This window comes from Suillus fuscotomentosus (genome assembly GCF_016647785.1).
Source record: "Suillus fuscotomentosus strain FC203 chromosome Unknown F5891scaffold_2, whole genome shotgun sequence".
Taxonomy (NCBI): Eukaryota; Fungi; Basidiomycota; class Agaricomycetes; order Boletales; family Suillaceae; genus Suillus; species Suillus fuscotomentosus.
The window spans coordinates 1,593,185-1,618,391 of record NW_024539514.1 but is presented as its reverse complement, the minus strand read 5'-3'; the positions used below and the strand labels follow the sequence as shown (position 1 = coordinate 1,618,391).

The 25,207-nt window shown below is 47.6% G+C and overlaps 6 protein-coding genes across 6 annotated transcripts; 2 read left to right on the top strand and 4 right to left on the bottom strand.

Annotated features, from left to right (window-relative positions):
- Nucleotides 1–1,353: 1,353 nt before the first annotated feature.
- Nucleotides 1,354–3,967, bottom strand: F5891DRAFT_1181021 (FAD binding domain-containing protein; the record flags this gene model as incomplete). The annotated part of the gene is made up of 16 exons (XM_041366001.1): nucleotides 1,354–1,558; nucleotides 1,611–2,027; nucleotides 2,080–2,207; nucleotides 2,256–2,311; nucleotides 2,365–2,406; nucleotides 2,457–2,543; nucleotides 2,600–2,672; nucleotides 2,724–2,938; nucleotides 2,995–3,051; nucleotides 3,108–3,189; nucleotides 3,242–3,391; nucleotides 3,442–3,495; nucleotides 3,545–3,580; nucleotides 3,637–3,690; nucleotides 3,741–3,804; nucleotides 3,855–3,967. The coding sequence occupies 16 exons, from the start codon at nucleotides 3,965–3,967 to the stop codon at nucleotides 1,354–1,356; spliced, it is 1,833 nt and encodes a 610-aa protein (XP_041233571.1).
- Nucleotides 3,968–4,433: 466 nt separating this feature from the next.
- On the top strand, nucleotides 4,434–5,016 carry F5891DRAFT_974582 (uncharacterized protein; the record flags this gene model as incomplete). The annotated part of the gene is made up of 4 exons (XM_041376467.1): nucleotides 4,434–4,499; nucleotides 4,532–4,577; nucleotides 4,668–4,739; nucleotides 4,787–5,016. 4 exons carry the CDS (start codon nucleotides 4,434–4,436, stop codon nucleotides 5,014–5,016), a joined length of 414 nt encoding a protein of 137 aa, XP_041233570.1.
- Nucleotides 5,017–6,595: 1,579 nt separating this feature from the next.
- F5891DRAFT_221826 (Afadin and alpha-actinin-binding-domain-containing protein) lies at nucleotides 6,596–9,448 on the bottom strand. Its single transcript, XM_041370972.1, has 6 exons — nucleotides 9,161–9,448; nucleotides 8,944–9,089; nucleotides 8,470–8,893; nucleotides 8,196–8,421; nucleotides 7,896–8,137; nucleotides 6,596–7,845 (listed from the first exon to the last, which is right to left on the bottom strand). The coding sequence occupies exons 1-6, from the start codon at nucleotides 9,407–9,409 to the stop codon at nucleotides 6,712–6,714; spliced, it is 2,421 nt and encodes an 806-aa protein (XP_041233569.1). The 5' UTR covers nucleotides 9,410–9,448; the 3' UTR covers nucleotides 6,596–6,711.
- Nucleotides 9,449–12,420: 2,972 nt separating this feature from the next.
- On the bottom strand, nucleotides 12,421–16,056 carry F5891DRAFT_998115 (uncharacterized protein). The gene is made up of 12 exons (XM_041378477.1): nucleotides 15,547–16,056; nucleotides 15,425–15,495; nucleotides 14,862–15,365; nucleotides 14,697–14,810; nucleotides 14,525–14,645; nucleotides 13,943–14,474; nucleotides 13,746–13,879; nucleotides 13,415–13,699; nucleotides 13,220–13,353; nucleotides 12,865–13,172; nucleotides 12,728–12,810; nucleotides 12,421–12,672 (listed from the first exon to the last, which is right to left on the bottom strand). Exons 1-12 carry the CDS (start codon nucleotides 15,952–15,954, stop codon nucleotides 12,628–12,630), a joined length of 2,739 nt encoding a protein of 912 aa, XP_041233568.1. The 5' UTR covers nucleotides 15,955–16,056; the 3' UTR covers nucleotides 12,421–12,627.
- A 76-nt stretch (nucleotides 16,057–16,132) lies between these two features.
- F5891DRAFT_1160949 (uncharacterized protein) lies at nucleotides 16,133–20,067 on the bottom strand. Its single transcript, XM_041365244.1, has 17 exons — nucleotides 19,856–20,067; nucleotides 19,406–19,795; nucleotides 19,229–19,352; nucleotides 18,870–19,166; nucleotides 18,762–18,790; nucleotides 18,613–18,708; nucleotides 18,493–18,564; nucleotides 18,429–18,437; nucleotides 18,222–18,376; nucleotides 18,002–18,168; nucleotides 17,575–17,950; nucleotides 17,380–17,521; nucleotides 17,236–17,324; nucleotides 16,960–17,175; nucleotides 16,787–16,906; nucleotides 16,593–16,733; nucleotides 16,133–16,541 (listed from the first exon to the last, which is right to left on the bottom strand). Exons 1-17 carry the CDS (start codon nucleotides 19,902–19,904, stop codon nucleotides 16,224–16,226), a joined length of 2,790 nt encoding a protein of 929 aa, XP_041233567.1. The 5' UTR covers nucleotides 19,905–20,067; the 3' UTR covers nucleotides 16,133–16,223.
- Nucleotides 20,068–20,518: 451 nt separating this feature from the next.
- Nucleotides 20,519–24,981, top strand: F5891DRAFT_221649 (Tco5, signal transduction HAMP domain histidine kinase). The gene is made up of 21 exons (XM_041370971.1): nucleotides 20,519–20,642; nucleotides 20,696–21,351; nucleotides 21,401–21,505; nucleotides 21,558–21,664; nucleotides 21,719–21,742; nucleotides 21,792–21,857; nucleotides 21,907–21,996; nucleotides 22,049–22,092; nucleotides 22,143–22,204; nucleotides 22,251–22,363; nucleotides 22,419–22,432; nucleotides 22,480–22,506; nucleotides 22,560–22,658; nucleotides 22,707–22,728; nucleotides 22,779–23,060; nucleotides 23,113–23,417; nucleotides 23,465–23,617; nucleotides 23,677–23,844; nucleotides 23,897–24,604; nucleotides 24,655–24,706; nucleotides 24,759–24,981. The coding sequence occupies exons 2-21, from the start codon at nucleotides 20,761–20,763 to the stop codon at nucleotides 24,835–24,837; spliced, it is 3,111 nt and encodes a 1,036-aa protein (XP_041233566.1). The 5' UTR covers nucleotides 20,519–20,642; nucleotides 20,696–20,760; the 3' UTR covers nucleotides 24,838–24,981.
- Nucleotides 24,982–25,207: the final 226 nt, after the last annotated feature.

Genomic DNA, 25,207 nt, shown 5'->3' with positions numbered 1-25,207 from the left:
GAGCGAGTGAACTTGTGAGGAGGGGCCAAATTTAAATTGAATCCGCGTGTGCTGTTGCTAAAAGCGTAGACTCGTGCAGTCACGAGGAGGGGTAGTGCAGCTGAGAACAACTTTTGAATACAATACGTCCGATCTTTCCTATTTTTGTATGTAAATATGGTTGATGCACCTCCGACTCATGCACGGCCGTCTCTACGCATCAAGTTCTAACTTCTATCACGAGTCCAAAAGGGCGACGCGGGAGACTCGGAACCTGCGAGTAAGAAGCTCGGCGGCGCAGGGAATGTCGTGGTCAAATTGTCTTTCAGAGACGTGTCTATAAACCTTATGGGCATATAATCGAATGGCTTTAGTTGCAGACACCGTCTGCGAATCAAATCATAGTATTAGTAATCATTATTTTCTGTGTTTACGTCATGACCTCAGGCGGGTGTGGCGCGCAGTTGCCTTTTTGAGCGGAGTCGGAGTTGGCGCCAGGCGCACCAAAGCCACATGTAAAATCCAACTTTGTACGTCTCGAGATTTCTACTGTACCTCCATTTATACTCGGATCTAGACGTCTATTGCCACATATCTTCCTCTTTGCTGTCGAATCAGTCGATTTTCAATGGGACTGCCAAGTACCGATGCATGATGACTAGAAGGCGCACAGACACGTCCGAGTCGTGGTGCGTATCCGTAGTACGTATCCACCCTGCACACTCAGGCTAGCAGGCTACCGTAACACTACAGCCCACAAGCGCAAGAGTACCTCTACTCGCACACGAGCGGGATAAAGAACAACCTGTTCTCTCCATAAACCATATAGCCGAGGCTTCGGATCCGGAAATGCTGGTGTTCGGTGACGAAGGCTGCGAAAGATAAAGGACGTTCGGAATTCGGAACAAGGTTTGCTTCATTTACAGCCTAGTACCAGTCGAAGCGTACCGTTGCTTCTTAGTGACCCGTTATCGTGCTTCGCATGCGTAACTGTGAGGAAATCGAGGTATTTGGAGTTGAGATATGAAATTTGACTTCTTTGACTTCGCTGAAGGTGAGGCCATTATTAAAAGCGAGTCTATCTCAAACTTAGTATCTTAGTATCTCTTGCAGCATAGTGTTCGAGTCTCATATACTTGCGGTTCCAACATTTCCGACCAACGTCAACTTTTGCGCCTCCACGTAACTTTGCAATCGGCTGTAACACCATCTTAGCTTCGTGGAACCCCATGGGCGTAGAACAAACTATCATTACAATTGACAAGCTGACACGTTTATGCTTATGGTGTCTAGACTCTATTGGCAATATGCTAAAAAGATATGTATGAAACGAGATGAATCGTCTCAAGAAACGTGATGCTGAACGCCAAGGCACTAAGCCTCCCGGTTCAAGGTTTTTCCTATCAGGAAAGAACCGAAGTACTTATCCATGCTCTCTAACGCCGTAGATGGTGCAATCATACCGACATAACCGTCAGGCCGAACAACCACTATCGTGATTTCTTTCTCATCGATACCGAATCTCGGATATGCGCCTCCACCCAAGCGGCCTGTCACATCCGTGTCATCAATCAAGACTCTGCAAGATCATATGTCAGTGTCGTGAGACAGGAGAAAGCACGACGACTCACTTAGACCAGTGTGTCCTCAACGTCGAAGGAATGTCCAGGAAATTCACATCATCCTTGTGACCAGCGGCTATCGAAATGATGTCGAACATAGATTGTGCCTTGCCCTGGGCAGGGAAGTTGTACTTTTGCAGGAAACTTGTGGGGAGTTCCAACTCCTCAGCGAGCCTTCGAACCTTTGCGAGCTTTTCCGATGTCAGAAGGCCAACGAAGAAGAGAAGCTTGAAGCGGGTATCTGCGGGGAGCATGTCTTGGATCTCCACAGGACGAGCATCCGCTGCACGAACGAATAATTGGGGCAGCATCCGCTCGCCGATGATGAGGTTGGATGCGCTGCCTTGATGAATAGTATGGACAATCGCTGAAGGCATGTAATGTACACCGATACCACTGCTGAAGCCACCAGAAGCCTGGAAAGCACTGAGAAGCGTAATTCAGATAAAGTTATAGAACGCTATTGAGACAACTCGACCTCAGGAATTCTTCGTGGGTAACACCCTCCTGGTTTTCCGACGTCCTCGGTTTGCCGGAAAATAGAGCGGAGAACTCACGATCGAAATCAATGAGATCTTGGGCATATTTCTGGCGCTCAAGCTCGTACTGAGGGGTGATAAGCCCTTGACATGAACGAGTGATACGCGAACGTACAGTTTTCAAAAGGGAAATGTCCGCCCTGCCCCGCAGGACTTGTGCCAGCTTCCACGCTATTTGCAAAGACTCTGAGAAATACACTTCATCTCGAGTAGGAAACCCGTACCAAGGTTATGGGTGTCGTTCATGCTCGCATTCATACCCTGTCCTGTATTGCAATGAGATATGTTTATCTTCTCGGACCATCACATGGCTCACCTGCTTTCGGAGAGTGCGTGTGGCATGCATCACCAGCGATGAAGACACGGTCATGTTTAGAGAACTTGGAGGCTACACGTTGACCAACTGGAGTGACAACTGCTCAACTCGCGATCCCAATGATAGCAGTGTAATGCCCTTACTGATGTAAATTGAACACCAGTCCACTTCTTTTGGTTCGTTAACTATATACGGGTAGAATGTTCTGCGAGCAGTCTGTTGGAAAAGGTATTAGCAATCCTTTGAGGCGATCGAGTTGTGGCATACGTTGATGAGGTTCTCGGCGGTCACTTTCTGCTTGTCGATTTTTCCTGTTTCAGGATCCATGACGTCTTTATCCGCCATCTGCAGGTAGAACCGGACTTTGTCTCCTTCGCGGGGTATGATCATACATGAGCCGTTCTCGGAGTGGATTGCAGAACGATTGCGAATGTCTGGGAAGTTGGTATCCGGAATGAAGTCGATCACGCCCCATATGTAATCTGAGATGAGCTCCAGATGTTAGAATGTCTCATGTTGAGTGAGTGCCCAAGTTGACCTGTTTGTTCCCCATCCATCGTAAAACCCAAGGTTTTGCGAACCCATGAGTGTGCACCTGAGCAATGGGCACGATCAGTTCTACAAGAGCGTTTGACAGGTCGCATGTCTCACCATCTGCACCGACGACGAACTTTGCATGAACGATCTCCTGTTCTGGAGTATCATCCGAAGAATGTATGTGGTCCAAGACCACCTGTGCCAATGTGTCAAAAGTAGCGTCTTGTTGGGATTAGAATCTTGAGCACCTTCACAGGGTATGATGACGGATCCAGAAGTTCTGCGGGATCTTGCGAAATTTCTAGGGAGGAAGGGACGATCGGACGGTCAACTGATATTCCTTGGGACTTTAAGGACTCGACGAAAAGTGCTTCAATTGATGCTTGTGCGATCGTGATCTGCTCGACAGCAAAGATCAGATATGAAGGAGACGAATGGTAAAACATACCTTGAAGGGATAACGGGCGGTTGGAGCTGTGACGTCTGCAGCCCGGCCAGTACGCTGCGGGTATTGTTTGAACAAATAGTGACACAGCGATTAACAAACATACTTCGATGCCGCCATCAGGGCCAGGGTTGTAAAAGGCCTACACAAACATCATTACTGCTTAGGATTTGAATCAACTGAAGATCTAAGACTTACACAAAGATGCATCTGGGCACCCTCCTTCAACAAAGGCTCTGCCAAACCATAACTCTGGAGAAATTGAATATTACTCCTGTTCTATTGCAAATGTTGGGACATACTTGAAGAACTTCGATCGTCCTAGGCTGTATGCCATCAGCTTGGCCAGCGGCCACACCCACCGGTCTGTGTTGACGTGAGCCATCCATCTGCGCCCAAGACTCTAAGGAACGGACCTGTTGTCTATGATTCTGAAGTTCACTCCAGCGCCAGCTAATGCATTGGCACACATGAGCCCAGACGGACCCGCACCGATGATGAGTACATCAACATGACTTTCCTTGAGCATGACGGTAGGGATGTATAGGGATGATGAAGTAACTGTGTTTTGGGATGAGGGTTTATATATACTATTTAATACGCGTGCTGTGTCAACGTTCGAAAGACCCGCCCGAACAGAAATCCCATGATATTCGGTTCGCCTTCGAAAGCTGTGTCAGTGGCAGCTGTGAGATCTGGGTACTTGTACGGTATCCGATACTTATAAATGGTACGATAACAAATATGCAGACCCGAGCAAGACTATATGGCCTGACTTGAAGAGCCCTTTGCTTCATTAATTAAAGTAGTGCTCCTATTTTGTACTTGCCAAGTCCTACATCGGCATCCGACACACGTCAAATGGCGTCCGATGAGGTGTTTGCTGCAATCGTAGGCCTGGATGTAGCCATACATTATCGCAGTACTTTGGTGCCAATTTTGTCACTCACCCAAAACATAACCATTTCCGGTCTCCTGCATCCTTCCAGCACGCCATGTCCACCTGTGTACATACATTAAAATCCCAATACAAGCCCCAGAACCTGTACATGCAGATGGAGGTGACCAGAAATGCATTCCCACAATTGTTTAGAGGTGCATGCTGAGACAGTCCGAACTCAACGGAACATCATCCCTAAGTAAGCTGAAGGGACGCCCCCTCGCGCCACTGTTACAGTCAATTCCGAAATTTACCCGCTCAATATTAATGCATGTCTCTGCCGTGACAGTTCTCTCAATAATAGGGCATGCAGGCGAGGTAGAGCGCACCGTGATCTCAGCACAACACAATCTACATGACGGTGTAATCTCTCAATTCAAAACACTTACAAAATTTGTGCAAACACAGCACCGCAAAAGCCGTCCCATCGACACGCTCATATGCGCACCCGTGAAGAGGTTGGCATCACTGGTGAGGCTGCACGAAATCTTGAAGCATTTTTCGCGTGGACACCTCCACTCTCGACCGAGCCTCGTGACGCAGATGACCCTCTTGCTGGTCTAGAAAATATCTCGTCTGACGACGTTGCTGCTGGATTCGCGGCTCTCAAAGAGTTGAAGAGGACTGAAGAAGTTTAGAGCATCAACGACGAGGTAAATGCTTTTGATTTTGATCAGGTTGAACAAGGGATAATACCATAGGTTATTCTAGATGACCAAAGTTTTCCGATTCCGCCGGTTATAACCGGAGTGGGTTCTACCTGCCAGAACTTGAACTTTTCTTCCGCTACTTGAAGTTGGATATTGAATCACTGTGCCAACCACGCGACGGCGTATTTGCAAATGCCACATATGCATGTAGCGGACTCGGTTCAAGCGCGATGTCCATGTCGACGCTTGTCAACGCGATGTGAAAATGCTGCAATGTCACTGCGTGGTGACAAGACTACTCGTGAGTACCGCAACATCACGTGCACTCCGAGTCGATTAAACGTGTCACTCGATTCTGCTTGCCATTGAGCCTTGGCCGCCTTCGTTGATGGGCTTATCGTGGGTGCTGGACCAGTAGGGGTGATGTTAACTAATAATGCACTCGCGACTGGTCACTGCTGGGATTCTTGTTAAAATCGTGTGTCTTCTTTATTACGGTACTTATGCCAACTTTATTTCAGGCTGCCAAAAGTACTATCAACAGGACGGCCGGACGATATTCAATCCAGGACGATCGAAGTTCCTCAGGTCGATTCCACCATGGCTCTGTACCACATTGTTGCGACACACTAGCCTACTACCACAGCGTCTGCTCAAGGAAGGCCGTCAAATGCACACATGTGTAAGCCAAACCATTAGAACGCGCAGTACTTGTCGTCGCAGCCCGTTGTTAATGACCATCTAAATCAAGGAGTTCTATAGCCCCGATCACGATGGTACATTCGCAGAATCGCAGTACGAGTTTTACGTCAAATTCTCATACTAGCCTCGTGCTGGACGCACTCCTGACACAACTATTCCAACAGCTCGATATCCCTTTGAGGTCCTGTTTAATCAAAAAGTCGCCGAGTCAATCTTTGTCGATTTCATGGACACGGTCTCATATCTGGCCGTCCCATGATGCCTGCTTCTATTGAACTGTCCAATCATTCGAGGCAACTTTAAACTTGCAGATCCATTTATCCATGAAAGAACTTCCAAGGTAGGAAAATGTCGATAAACGATGATATTTTATTATTTAGATGCCCCGGTCTGCAGACGGTGTATCCTTGGCATGTTTGATCTTTCCTACGTGAAATTAATGAATGATACAAGGTAGGCTTCTGTATATTTTTGTCAAAGCTGCAGATCTCGTTTATATGACATATCTGACACACGTTGGTCTGCTGATGCGCCAAGAGCACTCCACGCTCTTGCCGACCACCAGCCAGTCAGCCAATGAAAACTGTTTTTCGTTCATCCACTTTTTTCTTGGACCTACCTTGATGCCATTCGACAAATTTCTGAATAACAACGCGAGCCGTCAAAGGACAACCCGGGCCGTCTACATGAGGCCGATAGCAATATTCTGCAGGAGATAGCATTTTGACTGTCTGGCCGCCTGATGATTTAATTCATGGCCGCCCCTCGGAGAGAAGCACTCATCCCTCGCTGTAAGGCATTCATTTGACTCTGGTAATGGGCTTCTGTTTTGATACTTCCTCTTATGAAACATTATTGCATACGTAGGCACAGATGTTAATGTTTACAATGAAAACCGTAGGATATCATAATGATACGACAGGAGAAAATCACGGACGTGTGTGGGGGCAACTACAAAAAAACTATTAGTCATCACCTCTCTCATCCTCGCCATCCAGGCAAAGGAGCAGCTTCAGCACTTCCAATCAATACCCTCCTCGCACCACCCTTTCCGGAAGGCAGCTTCGGTGCAGGCTTGTTTGCAGCTGAGCTGCTAGCCTTCAACTTTGGTTGAGGAGCAAGAGGCAACGAAGGAGACGGTTTTCGGAAGACCTTGTCGCAGTTTTCTTTTTCTGGCTTCATCTTTCCAGGAATAAGCTCCGCTTTGGTCTTTCCCTTCTCTTTTGTCGAAAAGCGCTTTGATTCGGGGGGTAGCACTTTTTTGAAGGGAACCAGAGGAACAACATTTGGCTCCGTCTTCTTATCCCTCAGAGGACTATCATCTGACTCTGATTCGCTTTGGAATGTCTTCTTTGTAGCAACGGGCGGAGGAACAACAGACGTCGGAGAGTCTTCGCCCTCTTCTGATACCCCGTCCAGGCTGTCAGGAGAGTTCGCAAGCATGAGAATACGAGAGAGTGGACTTGGTTTTACAGGCGAGTAAGCATGTGACATATGTGGCGCAAGTGGCTTCGCAAGTGGGAATGGACGGAGTGCATTCGCAACATGAGCAGGTGTTTTAGGTGATGGAAGGACAATTTTCGGTATTGCGGCTCGTGCCTGAGCAGGAGGCGGCGTGTCATCTGACGAAGAAGTATCAGTGCCCGAAGCGGAGGCTGACTCGGTGTCGGTGGAATTTCCTCCTGACGTTGCCTGATGTGTGATTATCACTGGAGGAAGGAATGCCTCCACAGGGGGTAAGGACGTCCGGGGTGAACGCGGAGGAAGCACAAACGCGGAGGGTAAAATAGACTGCGCCAAGGTTGACTTTTTGCCTAGTGCCTCGAAGGCAGCCGGTGTGATAGCGATAGGAATCACCTCCGTCTCGTATGCAGGCTCTACTTTACTTGGTGGTGTGATCGAGGACGAGGAGCGCCGAGACACTCGGGTCTTTCTGCTTGCCACCTTGCCGACGACCTTGTGCTTCATAGGCGACTTTCGAGGCGACTTGATCTTATGAGGCTGAGGTGGTCGAGGTGCAGGTTGGGAAGTTGTAGAAGGTGTTGGTGGGAGATCGGAGAGCATCTGCTCGACATGCCATGAACGTTTCTCTTCGATGAACTGGATGCGTTCAGTCTGAGTGCGATCATCAGTAACGCGCTAGACCCAAGTATTGTGACTTTTACCTCCAGAGCGGCTTTCTCCTTGCCGAGTTTGACAGCAGCATCGGTAAATTTTTTCCGCTCCTCATCAAGTTCGGTCTTCATTCGCTCAAGGCGCTCAGCGGCAAGGTCTCGCTCTGGCTGTGTCATGAGCTCGACGCTTTCGTTCCTTGGATGGCGTTCTATAGATGATGATTGGGATGCAATTTGCATTAAGAGGGCCTGAGTTTCTACAACATGTCTGTCATGGAGTTTCTTAGCTCCATCTGTTCCGAACATTTGTTAGATACGCGCAAAGAAACCCGATGGCGTCTAGAGACACACCAAGTTCTGAGCGCAACTCGTCGACGATTCCTTGTAATCGTTTATTCTCCAGAGCATCCGAAGCCTTGGCGCAGTCTGGTGCTGGTGGTGCAGCAGCTCGCTGTGACAAGCGTTCTGAAATGTCATCGAAGATGCTGTGCGCCGAGGAAAAAAGAGTAGAAAGCTTGTCATTGGCAGCGTTGGGATGTGCTAAAGGGAACAATACGCTGTGTGTTATTATTGTGGGCTACAGACAGGTTAGCAGGTTGGTTTGTGCTCGAAGCTGCAGTCGTACCTCTTCATCACAAGGTGAAACTAAGCATTGCAGTTCGTGCAGTACCGACTGCAGTCGGTTTGCGACATTTACAACAAGTCGCTGTAACGCCAACGTTTCATCAGCTAGTAAAGCGCGAGCAGATTCAGCTTGCTCAAGAGCAATCTCAAGGTATCCCTTCCCCTTGCCAAGGGTTTCGGACCCGCTCACCACATCGGCATTACCGCATCGAAAAGTCAATCCTGAGGACGAAGTCGACAGCTTGGTCTGCATGTCGGAAAGCTTTGACCATTTCTCGACAATACGCTCGACGTCTTTCTCTTTCTTTTTGATTTCCGCAGAGTGAGTCGCCCGGAGAGCGATCAACGAGGAACGTGTGCGCTGAAGCTCGGCTGAAGTTTGCTTGTGGGCTGATTCCGAAGCTGCCAAAGTCTTGGAGGCCGTTCTGCCACAAAATTTAGATTAAATTTTCGATCAAAATAACCAATCGCTCACGCCATTCGTGACTTGTAAACGTTCATTTCGCGCTCTGCATTAGCTGCCTTCTCAGTGGCTGAACGATGCATCCCCAGAAGCCGCTCGTGATCATAAGAAAGAGTGCGCAAACTGGTCGATAAATCTTCAGCGCGAGACATGTCATTCTAATATTTCAAAGGAAAGTCTTGAATGAGACTGGTATCACTTGGGCTGTCACATAACTGCGTTAACGCACCACTCTTTGGCCTAACATAGCAAGCAAACACTTTGCCAGCTGATCTGTGTCAGAATTTGAGAGCCCTTCAAAGGAGATCCCGGGCGAATGAGTGAATCCATGTGCCACGAGCTGAGAGTTGATGTATTCCAGACTGGACGTTGACGCGACGGAATCGGAGGACGTTGCTTCCGAGCATGGTGATCCAAGATCAGAAATAGAGACATCAAGACCCCAGTGCACCAGCTTTCGTGGTGTGACAGCCATCATCGGTCGTGGTGCTGAGTTGTTGGTTGTGGTTGTCGTCGGCGTCGTCGATGTTGAACTATTTCTGACGCGACTCGGTCACGTGTATTCAATGTTAACTCGTGACAGCATAAAATCTGTGACAAGTCACCACATCACTGAAAACCAAGATCTATGATAAACCCTTATATACACATTATAATCCCAACAATGTCTATAATCGTATAAAATATGGCAGTGCAGAAGCCATAGTCTTGTATAGAAATATATTGTTATCCCTTGCGACCAATCTTTATCATGATTACCTGTGCCCGGCATTAGTTGAATGAATTTGGCTGTGTAAAAACTCAAACGGATTGATAAACACGCTAATTGCTGAAAACAAGATATATATGTGTAGAACGCTATCCCCTATGACCAATAATCATCAAGATGGTTTTCATTTAGCATTAGCTGCATGAATCATGTCGTGACAGTACTAAAACTGTACTGAAGTGGTGAAGCATGTTCGAAAAAGTGTCTCTCATTTAGCATTTCTAGCACAGAGGCTCTCCTGTCCAATAAGTAAAAGAGATGGAAATTCTTGCCATCTGTACCATCATATGGACAATTGTTTCATTGGCATCATGGTATTGCGGGTTTTATACTTGATTGGCCAGGAAGTCACATTGGGTTGTATAGGATTATACAGAGACACTCGGTACAATACATGTAGTTTATCAATGCCTCGCCAATTCTCTACCCTAATCTCATCATCAACACCGTCTGCAGGAACAATAACATGGGTTGAACCACAACAGATATCGTTAGTGCCTTGAAGTCCAATGAAAGCAAGGTGTCGCGGCAACTTGACACTATTGTTTCCTTATGCAAAATTTGCACTGCTCAAGTGGTTGACTGAGTTTGGCGGTGCCGGTGTACAATCAAGCTCGGCGGTGCCAGTATAGGATCAAGTTTGGCGGTATATAATTGAACTCGTGGTACCATAGGATGTAACAGGATCGAGTTCAGCCATAGGATCGAGTTTTTGGCCATGGAATAGAAGTTGGTCGCAGGGATCAAATCCAAATATGAGATCGAGTTCAGCCATATCATCGAAGACCAGTCATCCTTAGACAGAAACATAGACCACGACATGACATATCCTGTTGCCAGACCATGTAGTACAGTGCGACTTTCTGGATGGCATCCTGTCGAGAAACTTGCAGGAAGTAGCGTTAATGAGTGATTGAAGGCAGAGTAGGTGATAGTGGGGATTGTAAATAAAATCTGAGTCGGATCCTTACTTATCAATGACCGGAAGATATGCTCGGCCGGTGGTGACTGAGGTCTTGACCCTTCCCAAGGGAGTTGTACCTCGTTCGTTTTGAGATCCGGTGGTCAAACTATTTCAGAATAGGAAAAGAGAAGGAGCAGGGTCGGAGCCGGGTAAGGCTGCGAGCTTCGGCGTCAGTTGCAGACAGCTAAAACCAACAGAGATAACGGCAGTTTCGAGCATTGGTCGAGGACACATGGCCAATGTTGACTTTGAAGAAAGGCCAAAATGCAGAATAGGTTTCAAGTGGGATTGAGGGATTATCCAGACCACCATTCACTACTGCCCGATCCCAACAACCGCCAGTGCTTAGCGCACATGCCCAGCACATGTCAGCAAATGCTGACGTGGCTCGAACATATGCGAACCACACCGGAAGGCGCCAGAATGAGAGGAGTGGAGGAGGGCGAGAAGGAGATGAGGGAGAGGTAAGTTTAAGTCTTGAGTACCTATGGAAATGAGGTAGTTAGCAGCATAAAAATGCACAATACATATTACACGCACCTCTGCAGCTTAGAGAAAGGTACCCACAATCCCTCGGCCGCGTTCAACACCATCAATCTCCAGTAAAATGTCACAGCTCATTCCAAGCACCACATCCCTTCAAGCTTTTGACAGACCGGCAGTGCCTGTTCGAAAAGTCGGCTCAATGTCGAGTAAGAGATGTTAGGACCTCAGAAGCGAAGAAGGATGGCACTGACTGCGTCTTGAGATGAATTGTTGAATCAGAAAATATGACAATGACAAGCAAATGTAGCGAAGCCATGGAGGACGAGTGCAACTCACAGTGGTGTGTGTGAGTTTTGTGTCTAGAATTTTTGAATAGATCAGCGCCATATACGTTGAGCGTATGCCTACAGCATCGACGTCTTCCTATCATTCTGCACTGCTATATAGTATTAAGCAATTTTTACGCATGAATGCAAAAACTATACCACCAGCTTAGAATTCGACATACTGTTAAATTAATGTGTCGAAACGACAAACAAGCTCACGGATCAGGAAAATGATGCTTGATAAGTAGGCCAATACATGGGCATATAAGGACAACACAGATTTCGCCAACCTTATAAGGTAAATATTGTCATACCGGGTTATCCGGTTTTCAGTGATGTTGATTCAGATGAGTTATCGATGATAAAGCTAAGCATTGTCAATTTTCTGCGTGTCTTATCACGTATGCTAGTACTATTGTCCTCTACAGCTCTGTGATGCACATTCTTATTCCGTCCTCATCGAGAAATGGGTTCGAGACCGTCCCAGTCACTCCCCCCTCTCGATGGGCCCCCAATCATAATAGACTCGTCATGGATCCGCCCCTGTCAGTCCTTTTTGAAACTAGTATGCAACAGGATCCATTCCTGACTTAGTTTCAACCTCCAACACACCCACTGAATCAAGTCGAGGACCAGTATTGCTGGATTTGGTGTGATGAAACTTGTGTTTGACTCGGAGTACAGGATCATGGCAGATCGGTTTCTCCCGTAGGAAGACTAATAGAAGGGAATCAGTCGTTGTTCCTTGAGCCTACGGTACGTGCTTTTGGATTTACTCGTGAACGAGATATTGACTTGTCGGCGTCATCGTCTTCAATACTTATTTGCTACTACGATGCGTCTCTCGACTTTATTGATCACCAGCTATCACCAGGCCTCTTGAACAGCAGGTATATACTACGTGAAGCGCGTGGTGGCTGCCATGACCGGTCCACGATATATCGATGTAGTCTATCACGGCTCCGAGAGTGAATGTCATTATTGATGTGAGAGTACATGTAGACTAAGAAAATTCTGTGAAAAGAAACAAATAGTAAGGAACGTCATGTCAACAGGCGAGCTACAGGGGATGACAGCAAGTATAGTGATATAAGTTTGATTTGACTCCAGGAGATAAACATCCAAATAAGCATCTTAAATAGTGATTTGATCTATGATTCGATTCTCTTGTAGTACAACACGTATGCTGGGCGTCCCTGAGAAAATAGTCAGGTACGAGTCTCATCACCCTACATAGTATCAGAAGCTTACCACAATGTCCTTGGCGTCAGTCGGCATGACCCGACTGTCGTCACAATAAACCCATCCTCCACGAGAAGCGATAAAAGCGGTATCTAGACACCCGAGTTGTTGACAAAAGGTAACATAGCAACAGCGGAAAAGCTCACAATGCCCATTGCTTAGATTTCCAAAATGATTCGTCACGCCGTATAGATCGTATTTGTATGGTGGCGTCTGGACTCGCGGATCACCAATACCATTCGCTGAACCGTTATGCATCCCAGGGGGTAGAGCTGGAGGCATGTAATTCGTCAGATCCAGACCCTTGAGAGGAAAGTCGACGACGGTCTCAATCTTGTCTGTGAATACCCCTTTGTGGGAGAAGCGCTTCAGGTGAATGAGCAGGATTGGTGGAAGGCGTGATAACGAGAGCTGTTTGGTGGCATTACGCAAAGTTTTGCAATGCGGACAGTGCCTGGTAATGACATGAGAACAATGCCATAAAATTACGCGACACTATACCAAGCCTCCGTTCCCGAAAGTACTTCTTCTTTAACAAAAGCGTCTAGGCACGACTGCAGGGATGTCTTGGACAGGCCTTTTACGGAAGGCATGGGAAGCGAAAGGTACATGAAGGAATTATACGTCGTCGATGTCTGCATGATGTTGCAAGCATTGTCAAGTGTTTGAGAATGTCTAAGAAGATTCCAAACACACCTTACGACATGTCAAGCACACCAACCGATTCTTAAATTGTCCTTGAAAGAAATCTACAATAAGTGAATCGTTCCGCATTCGGTAAATCTCCCATTCTTGTGCACTGGCAATCGACTGAGGAAGCCGCTCCAGTTCGGCCTCGCGTTCAGGCGTCGTTCCGTTGGATGGTTTATGAAGGACACGGTTGAGGTCCTCATGGAGACCATCAAGTAAGAAAGTGAGGAATTCTTGCGAGTCATGCTGGTCAGATCCCGAGAATTGAGGAGCATGTGTGCATATTGATTTCTTGCCGACGAAGTCAGTTGTGCACTAATGAAGACAATAAACTTACCCTGAACGAAGCGGGGATCAGATGCGGAAGCTCGGAATGTGACATTTCGTAGAGAATAGTTGCGAACGCCGATGCGAGGTTCCCCTTCGTTCCCATGGGGTTGACCGCATTGACAGCCTTCCTCCACCGGCCTTCTGTATCAGAGTCATCTCCCATAAGTCCTTTATTTGGGTGTAGATTTTGACATTCATACATACCAGTGAAGAATCTCGCAAATGGCACTGTGGCGCTGAGACACTGAATTGTAGCATTCATGTAACATGTATTTCCCAAATTCTTGAGGCCAACCGTGACAATCTGCATGTCAGACCAATATGTCACAGGATAATTAGACGGGATTGTAGGCGGTTTGGGAGGCTCCTTAAGCGTGCTAACGGAATAAGACTGCGAATGCGAATGATGCCGCTGGAACGAGGAGGAAGCAACCGGAGGGGGAGGGCGAATAATGTGAGAATGAGGTAGATCGGGGTAGTCGATAGGGAGGCGAGCACTAAATGACGCACTGCCAGTACCTTGTTCGACGTAGTCGCTTCGCCTCCGGACAAGCGGAGAGTGGTTGATGCTCGCTTGCGGTGGAATCGCTGGGGGGTGAGAGATTAAGGACGTGGCCCCTGACCTCGAAGCAGAGGAATGACTTGTGGTTGAGAAGGAGGGGTATTGGATCGGTGTGAATGCCGCTGCAGAACCGCTTGCGAGAGATTGGGGTATCACGGGAGGTGTGCGGGGTGTCTGTGGGACAATGAGCAACGTGTAATCAAATTAGGGTAAATGCCACGTACACTATCAGGACGGCTGTAACTGTATGATATGGATGACGGGATATGCGTAAGAATATTCGCGCGGCTTATGGAAGCGGGAGTGTCACTTAATGTATCTGAATCGTGGGACTTAAGCAATAGCCTAGTACCGGAACATCAATACTGGACGCAGGATGGAAAAGGTTTAGCTTACCCTGGGGAATCGTTCGGCAATTTCGGAAACCGGCGTTCAGGTGATGAAGGTATGCCAGACAGGGCGTCATTTATTGAAGGTTTCCAGGGGCGTAAGGCTGATTCGAAAGTTGACCTAGTACCAAAATATCAGTCCTGGACACAGGTTCGAAGAATGAATACTCACCCTGAGGAGTCCATTAGCAATTCCGGAAACCGGCGCTCAGGTGATGAGGGTATGCCAGACAGCACGTCATTTGTTGTAGGATTCCAGGGGTGGGAAGTTGGTTCGAATGTTGATATACCTCCTAGATCCTTGATTGCACTTGGTTTTTCCACTTCATTGGCTGCAGCGACTCCATCAACAACTCGATCAAACCCCGTCTCTGATGATTCAGTAGACGTCGGGGACGGCGGCCCCAGTGACGACGGCGGGACAAATGCATATGGTGAAGGTGCTGTAGAGTTTGATGCGGATGAAGAGGTACTGAGGACAACAGTCGAGGACAACGAGGGAGACGTTCGATTAGAGCGGACTGGATCCGGCAGGTACAAGGGAGGAGGAGTCCCAGGAGCAACTTCCCGCGAATAGCGTTTCGTCGTGGGGTCGACGAGTCCATTTTGACCAAGCATCTTCATCCGATCTGCGAGCGACTTCATATTGGATAATTCTCCCTGATGAGGTGAAACACTATGGAAGAAAGAAGAGTCAATGTAGACGAGGGACCATCTGTTGGGCGCAGCACCCACGTTGTCGTCGATCTCTCGAGATCAAGTTCCGCCTCGAGGCTTTTGATGCGGTTCAGAGAATCACTGGATTCCTGTGGATGATATCATTGGATGGTACTCTACACTGAAGACATAATGCGAACCTGGAAGAACTGTAGGAATTCATTGTAATTTGGGCTCCCTTTAGTCCTGTCTGCGGCGTAGCTGGAATGCTTCGTATAAGTCGTCATCAGGTTAGCTGCGACGTATAAGGCATGCAGAGCTGCCTTTGGGTCCCGAGCGGTATCCTTGAGTTGAGCCTGGTGCATCTGGGAACGGGCCGACCCAAGGAGTGCTTTGGCACTAAAACCTTTACTACGTTCCGCAGTAATTTTAGCATGCTCCTTGATCTCCTGGACAGATCCTAAAGATGACAAGCCATTGTGCATAGTTGAAGAATTTAAGGTAGGATCGATAAGTTGTCGAGGCAGGTGTGTTCTATTAGTACTGTGAGTGTCTGGACCGAACCCTGCGAGACTAGGTGATGGGGAAAGGACAACGACACCAGGCATCCAAGAAAACGAAAAGAGTAGCCTCGAGTAGCCCCGAGTAGAGTCAGCGATTCAGTGCGTGGCAGGTACTGAGCCGCTCGGCGACGGAGCGAAATACTTGGCAGAACAACACAACTTAGTCCCACATCGTGTGACAATGTTGATCCCGATTACATAACTCAACATCAAGCAGCCACTCTGAATATTAATGTTCTTTTCTGAACGACGAGTGCACTAGTACCGTACAAAGTTCATTTAAAATACAATGGAGTATTCGACAAGACCCGCGTCTATCCATCCATTGTGTCATCAAGGGGGGAAAGACTATCATCAGGAGACTGGCCAACACCGACCCCATTTCGGTGCTCAAAGTGGCATTTGTGGCACCGCCAACGGCCCGAGTAATGTCCACTCGGATAGAATGCAGGGGAGTATTGTGTGGAGCACATATCACATTGAAGCGCAGGCTCAGCCGAAACGTCAGCCGACGACGCGCCGTCCGTGCGGATGTTCAAGGTTTGGTCGAGTCTCCTAGCCTTCCGAAGCAGAGCATGAGCCTGAGTTACAGGCGCCTGTTTATAGATCCGGCAGTAAACTTGCAGAGCAGTCTGCCGCACCGCTTCAGCAATTCTAATAGGTGAAACATTGTGATCCCTCACCTCTCCAGTCTCATCCGTTTCACATACATCATATAGTTCCCGCCTGCTGTTCTCGTGTTCCTGGCAACATACGACAGGAACCATGTTGCCAGTCTCACCCTTGAAGGTGGTAATCATACCATCCCGGCGTGGATGACGTACCTGCAATAATTATGCTATGACGCAAAACGACAAAAAAAAACGAAAAACCGTACCGGCTGGATCTCGAAACCAAAATGGTGACCTTTCCTCCAAGCACAAGATGAGTGGTATTCCCGGACACAGTCACTGCATCGGATGACTGCACCACTGGTTTCGCCGCATAGAGCACATTTCTGCTTAATCGTGTCAACTAAATAAGGGTAGAGGAAATGGATGGCGTCCTTACAGATGCCCATCTCTGTTTGGGTATCGTGCTGATGCCCTCAACGAGCCGGAGTTGCGACACATCCGAGAAACTGATCTCAGGAGTAAAGACAGCACACAGTACGTGCGCCCATCCTTGTCCTTCTGTAGGCTTGGAAGCACGTAAGAATGAATCAGCGTTGGGGAATTGAACTTTCTTCTTGGATTTGCGCCGTGGACACAACAAACAGTCAGTGTGCTAGAGAATACAAGTGATTATCATACGGTTATAACAAACCAATTTTTTTGGTTGATTTACCATAGATGATTCCAGGGTCTCTTCGTTCTGGCAAATGTCGCACATCCACGAGTCAACGGCGCTCTTTTCCACGTGGACGCCGCATGATGCTGTATATTCGTGCTGTTGAATTGGTGTATGACGTGATTAGATCAGCGACCTCACCTGCATGCACTCGGAATTGACACTGATTACACTTCAGTACCTTACCCACTGGACCATTCTTCTGGCATGCCAAGCAACGCAGTTGTGGGGCCATTGGAGTATTAGGGGGAGGTGTCGCATTTACAGAGGCCGATGTTGAGGTCTTGGAGAAAACGAAGGTAAATAATTGAAGTAGCAGGGCGCGTCCGCCATTACCTTCACTCGCTTCGTACTAGGTCCATTTAGGGGTGTCCCTTCACGTTTATCCGAGCCCTTCTTGCTAGGCGGTAGAACATCCTCACGGACTGTACGGAAATTAAGGTCTGCATATTTACGCCAGTTCGTCCCACAAGTATCACAGAGAATATCAGTAGCAAGGCCCTTGGGGGCCCTCCACCAATTCTCCGATTCACGAGTACGGCATGCGCCACAGCTATTGTTGTGTCTGGACAATCCAGGCATGATTGAGCCTTCGTCATCAGAGAATTGATCGGTGACAGCCGCAGTAGCTGAGGGCAACTCATCTCTGCCCTCATCTTTAGCCTTGAGCCTTGCGGCTCTGATTCGTACATTCTCTTCCTCCAGTCTCGAGCTGGATGGGAAAGAAAAATAAGAAAAATCAGGGAAGATAATCCACGCCTACTTTTTCCAGTGCCCATAAAACCGCACGACCTCAGCCATGGAACGGGTACCAATTTCGTCATGTACAGCCCGAAGTTCAGCGCCGTAGAGGAAAATGCCGTCCTCAAAAGCAGTCACCTCATCTGCGGTCCACTCCCGGTCGGTATGCCTCGTTTCGCCCTTCTTCCACTATCGAACCAGTCAGATTTTCTCACTAAAGAAATCCACGTCTGGGACATTACCTTCTCTGGACGGGTGGGAATAAGGCTCATATCAACAGTGGACCAGCCGCGATTCGATACATGTGCCTGAGTAAACCGCCTGAGGGCCTCGGTCAGCCAGTCGACACTGTGCAGTTTTTCCGGTTTTCTGCTCAACACCACCTTCCATGCTTCCACTGAAATTTGTGTTTTTAGCAAATATGGTCCCCCAGATCATAAGGCACCTACTTTCAGCGACTGTGAAAAAAAGTAAGTTGTTTACCTAAGCCCAGGGAAGGCTAAAAATACGTACTTTCTTCATCTGTCAAGGTGTTGATCGCGCTCAGAACTTCGACGGTATAGTCTCCGCCCCGCTGTTCCGGATCTAAGTTGCCTTGAGCAGCGTCCCGGGCTAAAAGGAGAATAAACCTACCTGAAGGCGAGGGTACATCAAGCGTAGTTGGAACAGTAGCTTGATATTTGGGGCCAACGCGTGTAGCAGATCGAGGGAAGATGAGATCGTCAGGATCTACCGTCCAAATGTACTAAGCTCCACACATCCTATATCAAACTCAAACTTACCAAGCGTATCTTCTGCCACTGTGTATTGCCTTCATGGGAACATGGGCAGTCAGCTTTCACTCTTAAATACCTATCGAGATAGGGATGCGGTCAGGTGCATACACTTACCCAAAGTACCGAAACGGCCACATTTTAAAGTACTTGATCTCGACGTTTTCTTCCTTTTCCGCAAGGCTCCTGTCTTTACGCGGGCGTCCCCTACCTCGTGGAGCAGGCGCATTAGACTTTGGCTTCGTAACGGGGGTCGGATGTCGAACGTCATGTTTATCCACCTCCTCTTCATGACGCTTAGAGCAAGGGGCGCATGTCCAGCCGTAGCCGCGTGATGGCTTTGCCAGAAGTGGAGGTTGTACGCAGCTCATGTGGAAGAAATTCTTGCATCTATCACACCCTACTGTGTCAGGACTGATGTTATGATGTTAGTGTATATGCATGAAATAAAAATGTTTCCTCCATCAACAACGTACTTTGCACACCATTCACTGCAGGTTGCACACAACCGCAGAGTGTCGGTGAGGTCTGGAACCACGTCTTTCTCAGCTACCACATATTCGTATCTTGAGGTCAAAACCTGTCTGATGTGATCGGGCACTACAGGAAAATGTTGACTCGAAACCGCGGAGGTAACGAGAAGTTGTACGTACAATTCCGAACGTCAGTCGCTTGAATAACATCAAACTCCTTCTTGATATAAGGATCAAAAAGACGATTGAAATAAAATCTGTCAGGGCGCTTCTTCCATCCAGCTAGGTCGGTTATTTTATCCCTATGCAAAACGTGGCACCGGGAGCGAAGTTGGTTTATGTCGCAGATCTCTGAATATATGGCGGCGAGAAGGAGGCGAGAATCTGCGACCGGACGATCACTGACGTCGCTTGGACGATAATACCAAGCCAATCGAACGCGGGTATATATTTCCTTTCCCTTCCCTTTGCCTTTCCCTGCCCCTTCCGGTGGCAGGAATTCCATGATACGGGCTATAGAGTATGGGGTACCATCTCGAACAGACCATGGTGGAGAACAATATACATGGTCTTCATAATTCACGTCAGAATGATGTCAGAGGAAGATATGGAAAGGAGTTGGATTTTTACCGTTGACTTTGACCTTCTCCCCGCTTTTCAGGGTAACCTGGGCTGTCATAAGCGCTTGCTGGAAAGATTGCAAGAAAAATCTGCAGGGGATCAAAACATATCCTTTGACCTTAATCAAGTTCAATACCGTAAAAAAAATTGACTCGCCTTGGCTGTTTATTGTGTTGTTGTGTGGATAGTATGAGCTGTACAATGAAGGAAACGAGGTGGAGAAGGTGTGATCCACGAAAGGCAGAAGCCTGCGTAGTAATCAAACTCCGATGGGCGCGAATATTCCCGCCGGCTCACACAAAACACCAATATTTACAAGGTTCCCACTACTACACATGTTAATTTTCAGCCTATATTTTCTTGATTGCTTTCACGAGAACAAAGTGAAACCAATGTCTGAGTTTGTTGCGACGCGGACATGTTTATAGCGTGGCACTCTTGCGTCGGAGCTGGAGATTTGTTGCCATTTGAGTTCACATGCCGTACTGGCCGTACCTAGCCCTGGACAGGCTTCCCGCTAGCTGTCGACTTCCGCAATACCGAGAAAGTATGTAGCTTGTACATCGCGTGCAACACATACGTAGTAGTTGACCATTTTCAGGAACCTTCCGCGAGCTATATGATGCATTCGCAACAAATGATTACTGTGAATTTCCCACTGCGGCAGCATTGTCAATGTTAACGCGCGCTTGTCTACTGATACAGTACATACGTTGACTTTCCACGATGACACCAAAGAAGAAGAAGGCTCGAGTCTATCCGAGCGGGCCTTGAACGCGGATTCTATGGGGAGATAGTGAGCTTATGATGCAATTTCGTGTCCTCGGATATCTTACAGTCACTTTCCAGGCAGGCCATTCATCAGATCTCATATACACCCCTCCACATGCTGCTCGCCCTCTTGTCTTGCAGCGATGTCCAAGTTTAATGATGGTACTCGACGTCAGCTTGTTGAGGCAAAGATGGGCGACACGGCGTCTGTTCTCTTTACCCGTCAGCCCGAGGACTTCACGGGCTTACCACTTCCTGTTACACAGACTAGTACTGCAGATTCAGGCCACCAAAACACGAAAAGATGCGTTTATTGGGAATGTTTTATGAAGCGCATGGGTACCGAGTCCCCGTCCTTATCCTCTGCGCTTGTGGATAGTATTCGCGATAGCGGTCAAGTTCGGCTAAGAACAGAAGATAGTACTGACGTTGACGAAGTCGACGAAATTGTCGTGGACCGAGATTGGGCAGAGGATATAAAGAACTCGCCGGACCATTCGCAATACGCTTCGGATAATTCAGGGGATAGCCACATGGCTAATGTCGGTGCAAGGGCTGGTACAAGTGTCGGTCATGAAAGTACAGCGTTTCCAGATGATGGTGGCTTCTTCCGTCAATTTCTCGTTCTTCTCCGCTGGGAGGTTTGGCCAGCAGTTCATAATTTTTTTCTTGTTCGTTTTAATGACGAAAAGACGGAAGCACGATATCAGGAGGAGCGTTGGTATATTAGAAAGGTACTGTGCCTTCTGGACTTCTCTGCTACCTAACTGACGTTTTGTTCAGCCGTTAGCAATTTGGTCGGCCATATTTTTCATTGCCAACTGGGTCATTGGAGCGGCAACAATTGACACGCCCAACACCATACTCGATAAATCATGGATATGGGGTGTAAGTACAAATGTCGTTTGCATGTATTGGCCATGTTCATAATTTGCAATAGTTTATACCTGCGCATACCATTCCTCTCCTCATCTTGGTCATATTCGATTTCCCACGCGACTGTCGAATACCTTATCAGTTGCTTTTAATGATCTCAACGTGGTCATGGTGAGTGTCGTATATATGTAGCTTGCAAGTACAATGATTTTGACTTCTCCTGAGGTGTCTGTATGAGATTGTGACAATGTGAGCCTTAGCATTATGCCTTCTACTGAGACTCTGATACTGGGTAAAGGTATGTATGTGGATATTATAGTGCAGATAATACATGCGGAACAAAGGATTTCCTCGGAACATTCTAGTGCGTGGTACCGGCCTTCGAGCTCAAAACTACTTATCCTTGCTTCTAGCTATACCTCTGCATTACAAACTATAGCACTGTTTGGGATGCGGATGAATAGAATCGCTGCTATGGCGGGGGCACTGACTTTCCTGGTTATGTGAGATATGCACGAGTTTATGTATTGCGACGCCTATACTGATTTCTCATAGCTCAAGTACTCTTATTTTGCCAATTAAGCCAATATGGACCAAGCGTGCGTTGAATGTTTCCAGTCTTATCCCCCTAGCTCACTAGAAATTCCAGACATGCTGAATTTTCTCCTGTATCACATATTCCTCTTGTTTGTGCATTACATGCATGAGAATGTGGGTGGAACAAGTGTTCCTATCTTTTTTATTCTCACCTTCACAGTCTGAACGGCGTCTCTTTATTCTCCGAGAGCAACTCAAAACCCAATTTAAGGCTACCCAGAAGGCTCAAATCAACGAGCGAAAAGAAGCGGACTCTAAGAGGAGGCTTACGTCGTACGCATTATGTTCGCACGCCCGCATAGTTTGCTGACTTGACTATTGTTATTAGATATGTCTTCCATGATAAGTACAGTATCTTCTTGTCCTTACCTGACTCACTAGAAATTTACAGGTGCGAGTGCCCTTGAACACAGCTTGTAGGTGTTATCAGGTGCAGGGTAGCTAGTGCTGATCCTGATCGAGCGTCTAGTGCTTGCCGTGCAGAATATGGAGGCGTCGTGCGCTGTATCTAAAGCGCAAGAAATAGAATTCATGGCATTAGGGGGTAGCTTGGTAATGATGTCTAAAGGTAAGTCCATCTTCGTTTATTTTCTGCACCTAATCAATTGCCCAGCAGTTCTCAACGACATGCTTGACTTGCTTGAGTAGCTCCCTCGCTTCTAGGAACCGTGTCTGACATCGCTCCTAGCAATCGCATGGATAGCGGTCTATTCGAGATCTTGTCTAAACCTTACAAATTCCATGCTGTTATGCGCTCGTTGTTCATTCCACTACGCATGGCAACAGATGCCCGCAATCTTGAACTCGTAACTTCTCTTGACGAGACCATCGACAAGGTTGCGCGACAAGCCGCTTTCGAAGCTGCAGGCGATAATTTGGCAGAATCTGAGGAGTATCTGAATAACAAGGAAGACGGCATCGTTCTTGGGGATGCTACTAGGCTGCGACAGATCATCAACAATCTCGCAAGGTCTGCATCTATTCATACGTCATCAAGACTGTCTGGAACGTTTCATTTTTAGCAACGCCTGTAAATTTACCCCTGAGGGAGGCAGAATAATGTGTTCAACACGTCTCATATTTCCTGCACATCCTGCGCCAGAACCTTCATCAAGACCAAGAATTGATATAGGCGAAGATACGATAGAGGAGGTTCTCCGCGCCCCCGCTGATGATTCTGATCCACTACATCCAACAACGAGCGGGGGACAGGACGTGGAATTTTCAACAATGAAGGGCCCACCAAAGCAAATCGTTGTGCGGATTGAAGTTAGCGATACAGGACACGGAATTCCGCCCAGGGAGATGGCCCAGGGCAAGCTGTTTTGTGAGTGATCGTCTCGTGAATTCGTTGCAAGATGCTCACTTTTTCAGCTGCATTCAATCAGACGGAGCAAGGTAGACAACAAGGCGGAAAGGGCACCGGTCTTGGCCTGGCCCTTGTCCGCCAGATCGTAAGGCTGAGCGGCGGTCGGCTAGGCCTGCGTTCTAAAGTTGGTTATGGGTCAACATTTTGGGTCGAGCTACGTAAGTTGTCTAGGTTGTTCAGCCCGACTTTAATTGTTTATGCACATGTTTTGCAACAGCGCTGGGTGTCGGAGTCAAAGTTGTCGATGAACCAGACGCGGAGTCAACTCTGCGCGAGAAGCAGCGCACCTTTGAGCTAGCCGGGCCGCTATCAGTGGATCTACTGACAAGCAGTGCCCCGACGCAGTCAGTCTCGACAAACATCATGCAGACCATGTTGGACGAAGGTCAGCATTATACATACTCTGTTCATCGTGTAAAGCAAACATCCGATTTTAGGGGGTCTGGTGCAGTTGAATTTACCAAATACAGTTAACAGCTCTGAAACTTACAGGCTCACTCGGACTATCAGTGAACTCTCGTCGGGCACCCAGCTTTGTCCTCCGTTACCTACTCCACCTGTCGATGAGTTTGGCGAGAACCTGGGTAGCATCATGTTCTCCCGAATGGGAAAATACTTAGTTGACAGCTCACCTACGGTCGTTGCGGATTCGCTGAAGAGTCTCGATGATGCTACCCCACTTCCAGCTATCTCATCTATGTCAACTCGCCCAGACCCGCCAGTTCGACAGCCAGCTTCCCAATTATCGGTGTCCCTACCGTTGCCCTTGAGCCGCAAAGGGTTCACTGCCGGTTTTGATCCGCCTATACTTGTTCTAGTCGTTGACGATGACCGCATTACTCGTACCGTTATGTCTCGAATGCTGACGAGATTAGGATGCGACGTCTCAACCGCCGAGAATGGTGAAATCGCGTTGGAGATGATCATTGGCGGTCCAGGAACTTCGAAGACCGAAGATGGACCTAATTCCAGGGCCTTCGACCTCAATCATGATAGTGAAAGGGTCCATAATGGTAAAGGGACCGAGAATGGTTATGCATATGATGTCGTCTTTCTTGATAATCAGATGCCCGTTATGTCTGGTTTGGATCTGGTTTCCAAACTTCGAGAGATGGATAGGGCCGATTTCGTCGTTGGAATTACTGGTCAGTACTACAGTTGAAATGCGCCCTCAAGTATTCTGACGCTGAAGCAGGTAATGCACTCATCAATGACCAGAAAGAATACTTTGAGGCGGGTGCGGACCAGTATGTGGCTTTCCTAGTTCATCACGTTCCAATCCAACTAAATTTCTATCAGCATCTTGACAAAACCTGTCTTTGAATCTAGCCTGGTCAAAATGTTAACGATCGCGGACGAACGGCGGCAAAAGTTATGAACTTTGACGACCTTGATACCGATGGGCTTATTTGTCCTCCTTGTTTATAGCACTCTCATCTACGGCAAACAATCTTACGATGTTCTTTATTTTGGACTTTTCACGTATAGGATCGCACAACATTTGCCATGCTAGATCTCGTTATCTATCTGTATTATTCACTCCTGCACACACGCTATTTAGCCGCCAGGCGATATGAAAAGGAAAGTTTGAAAGCAAAAAGACGATGCGGCTGGTTATCAATTGCTGATTGAATGATAATAGTCGATAAATTCTTGTTCCCTGCGTCAATAACTAGTAATCATTTGCAACGGAGGTGTTCGGGCTAGGTGTGTGACTGGGCACCCCGTGAAAAGGCTTGCTAGAGACA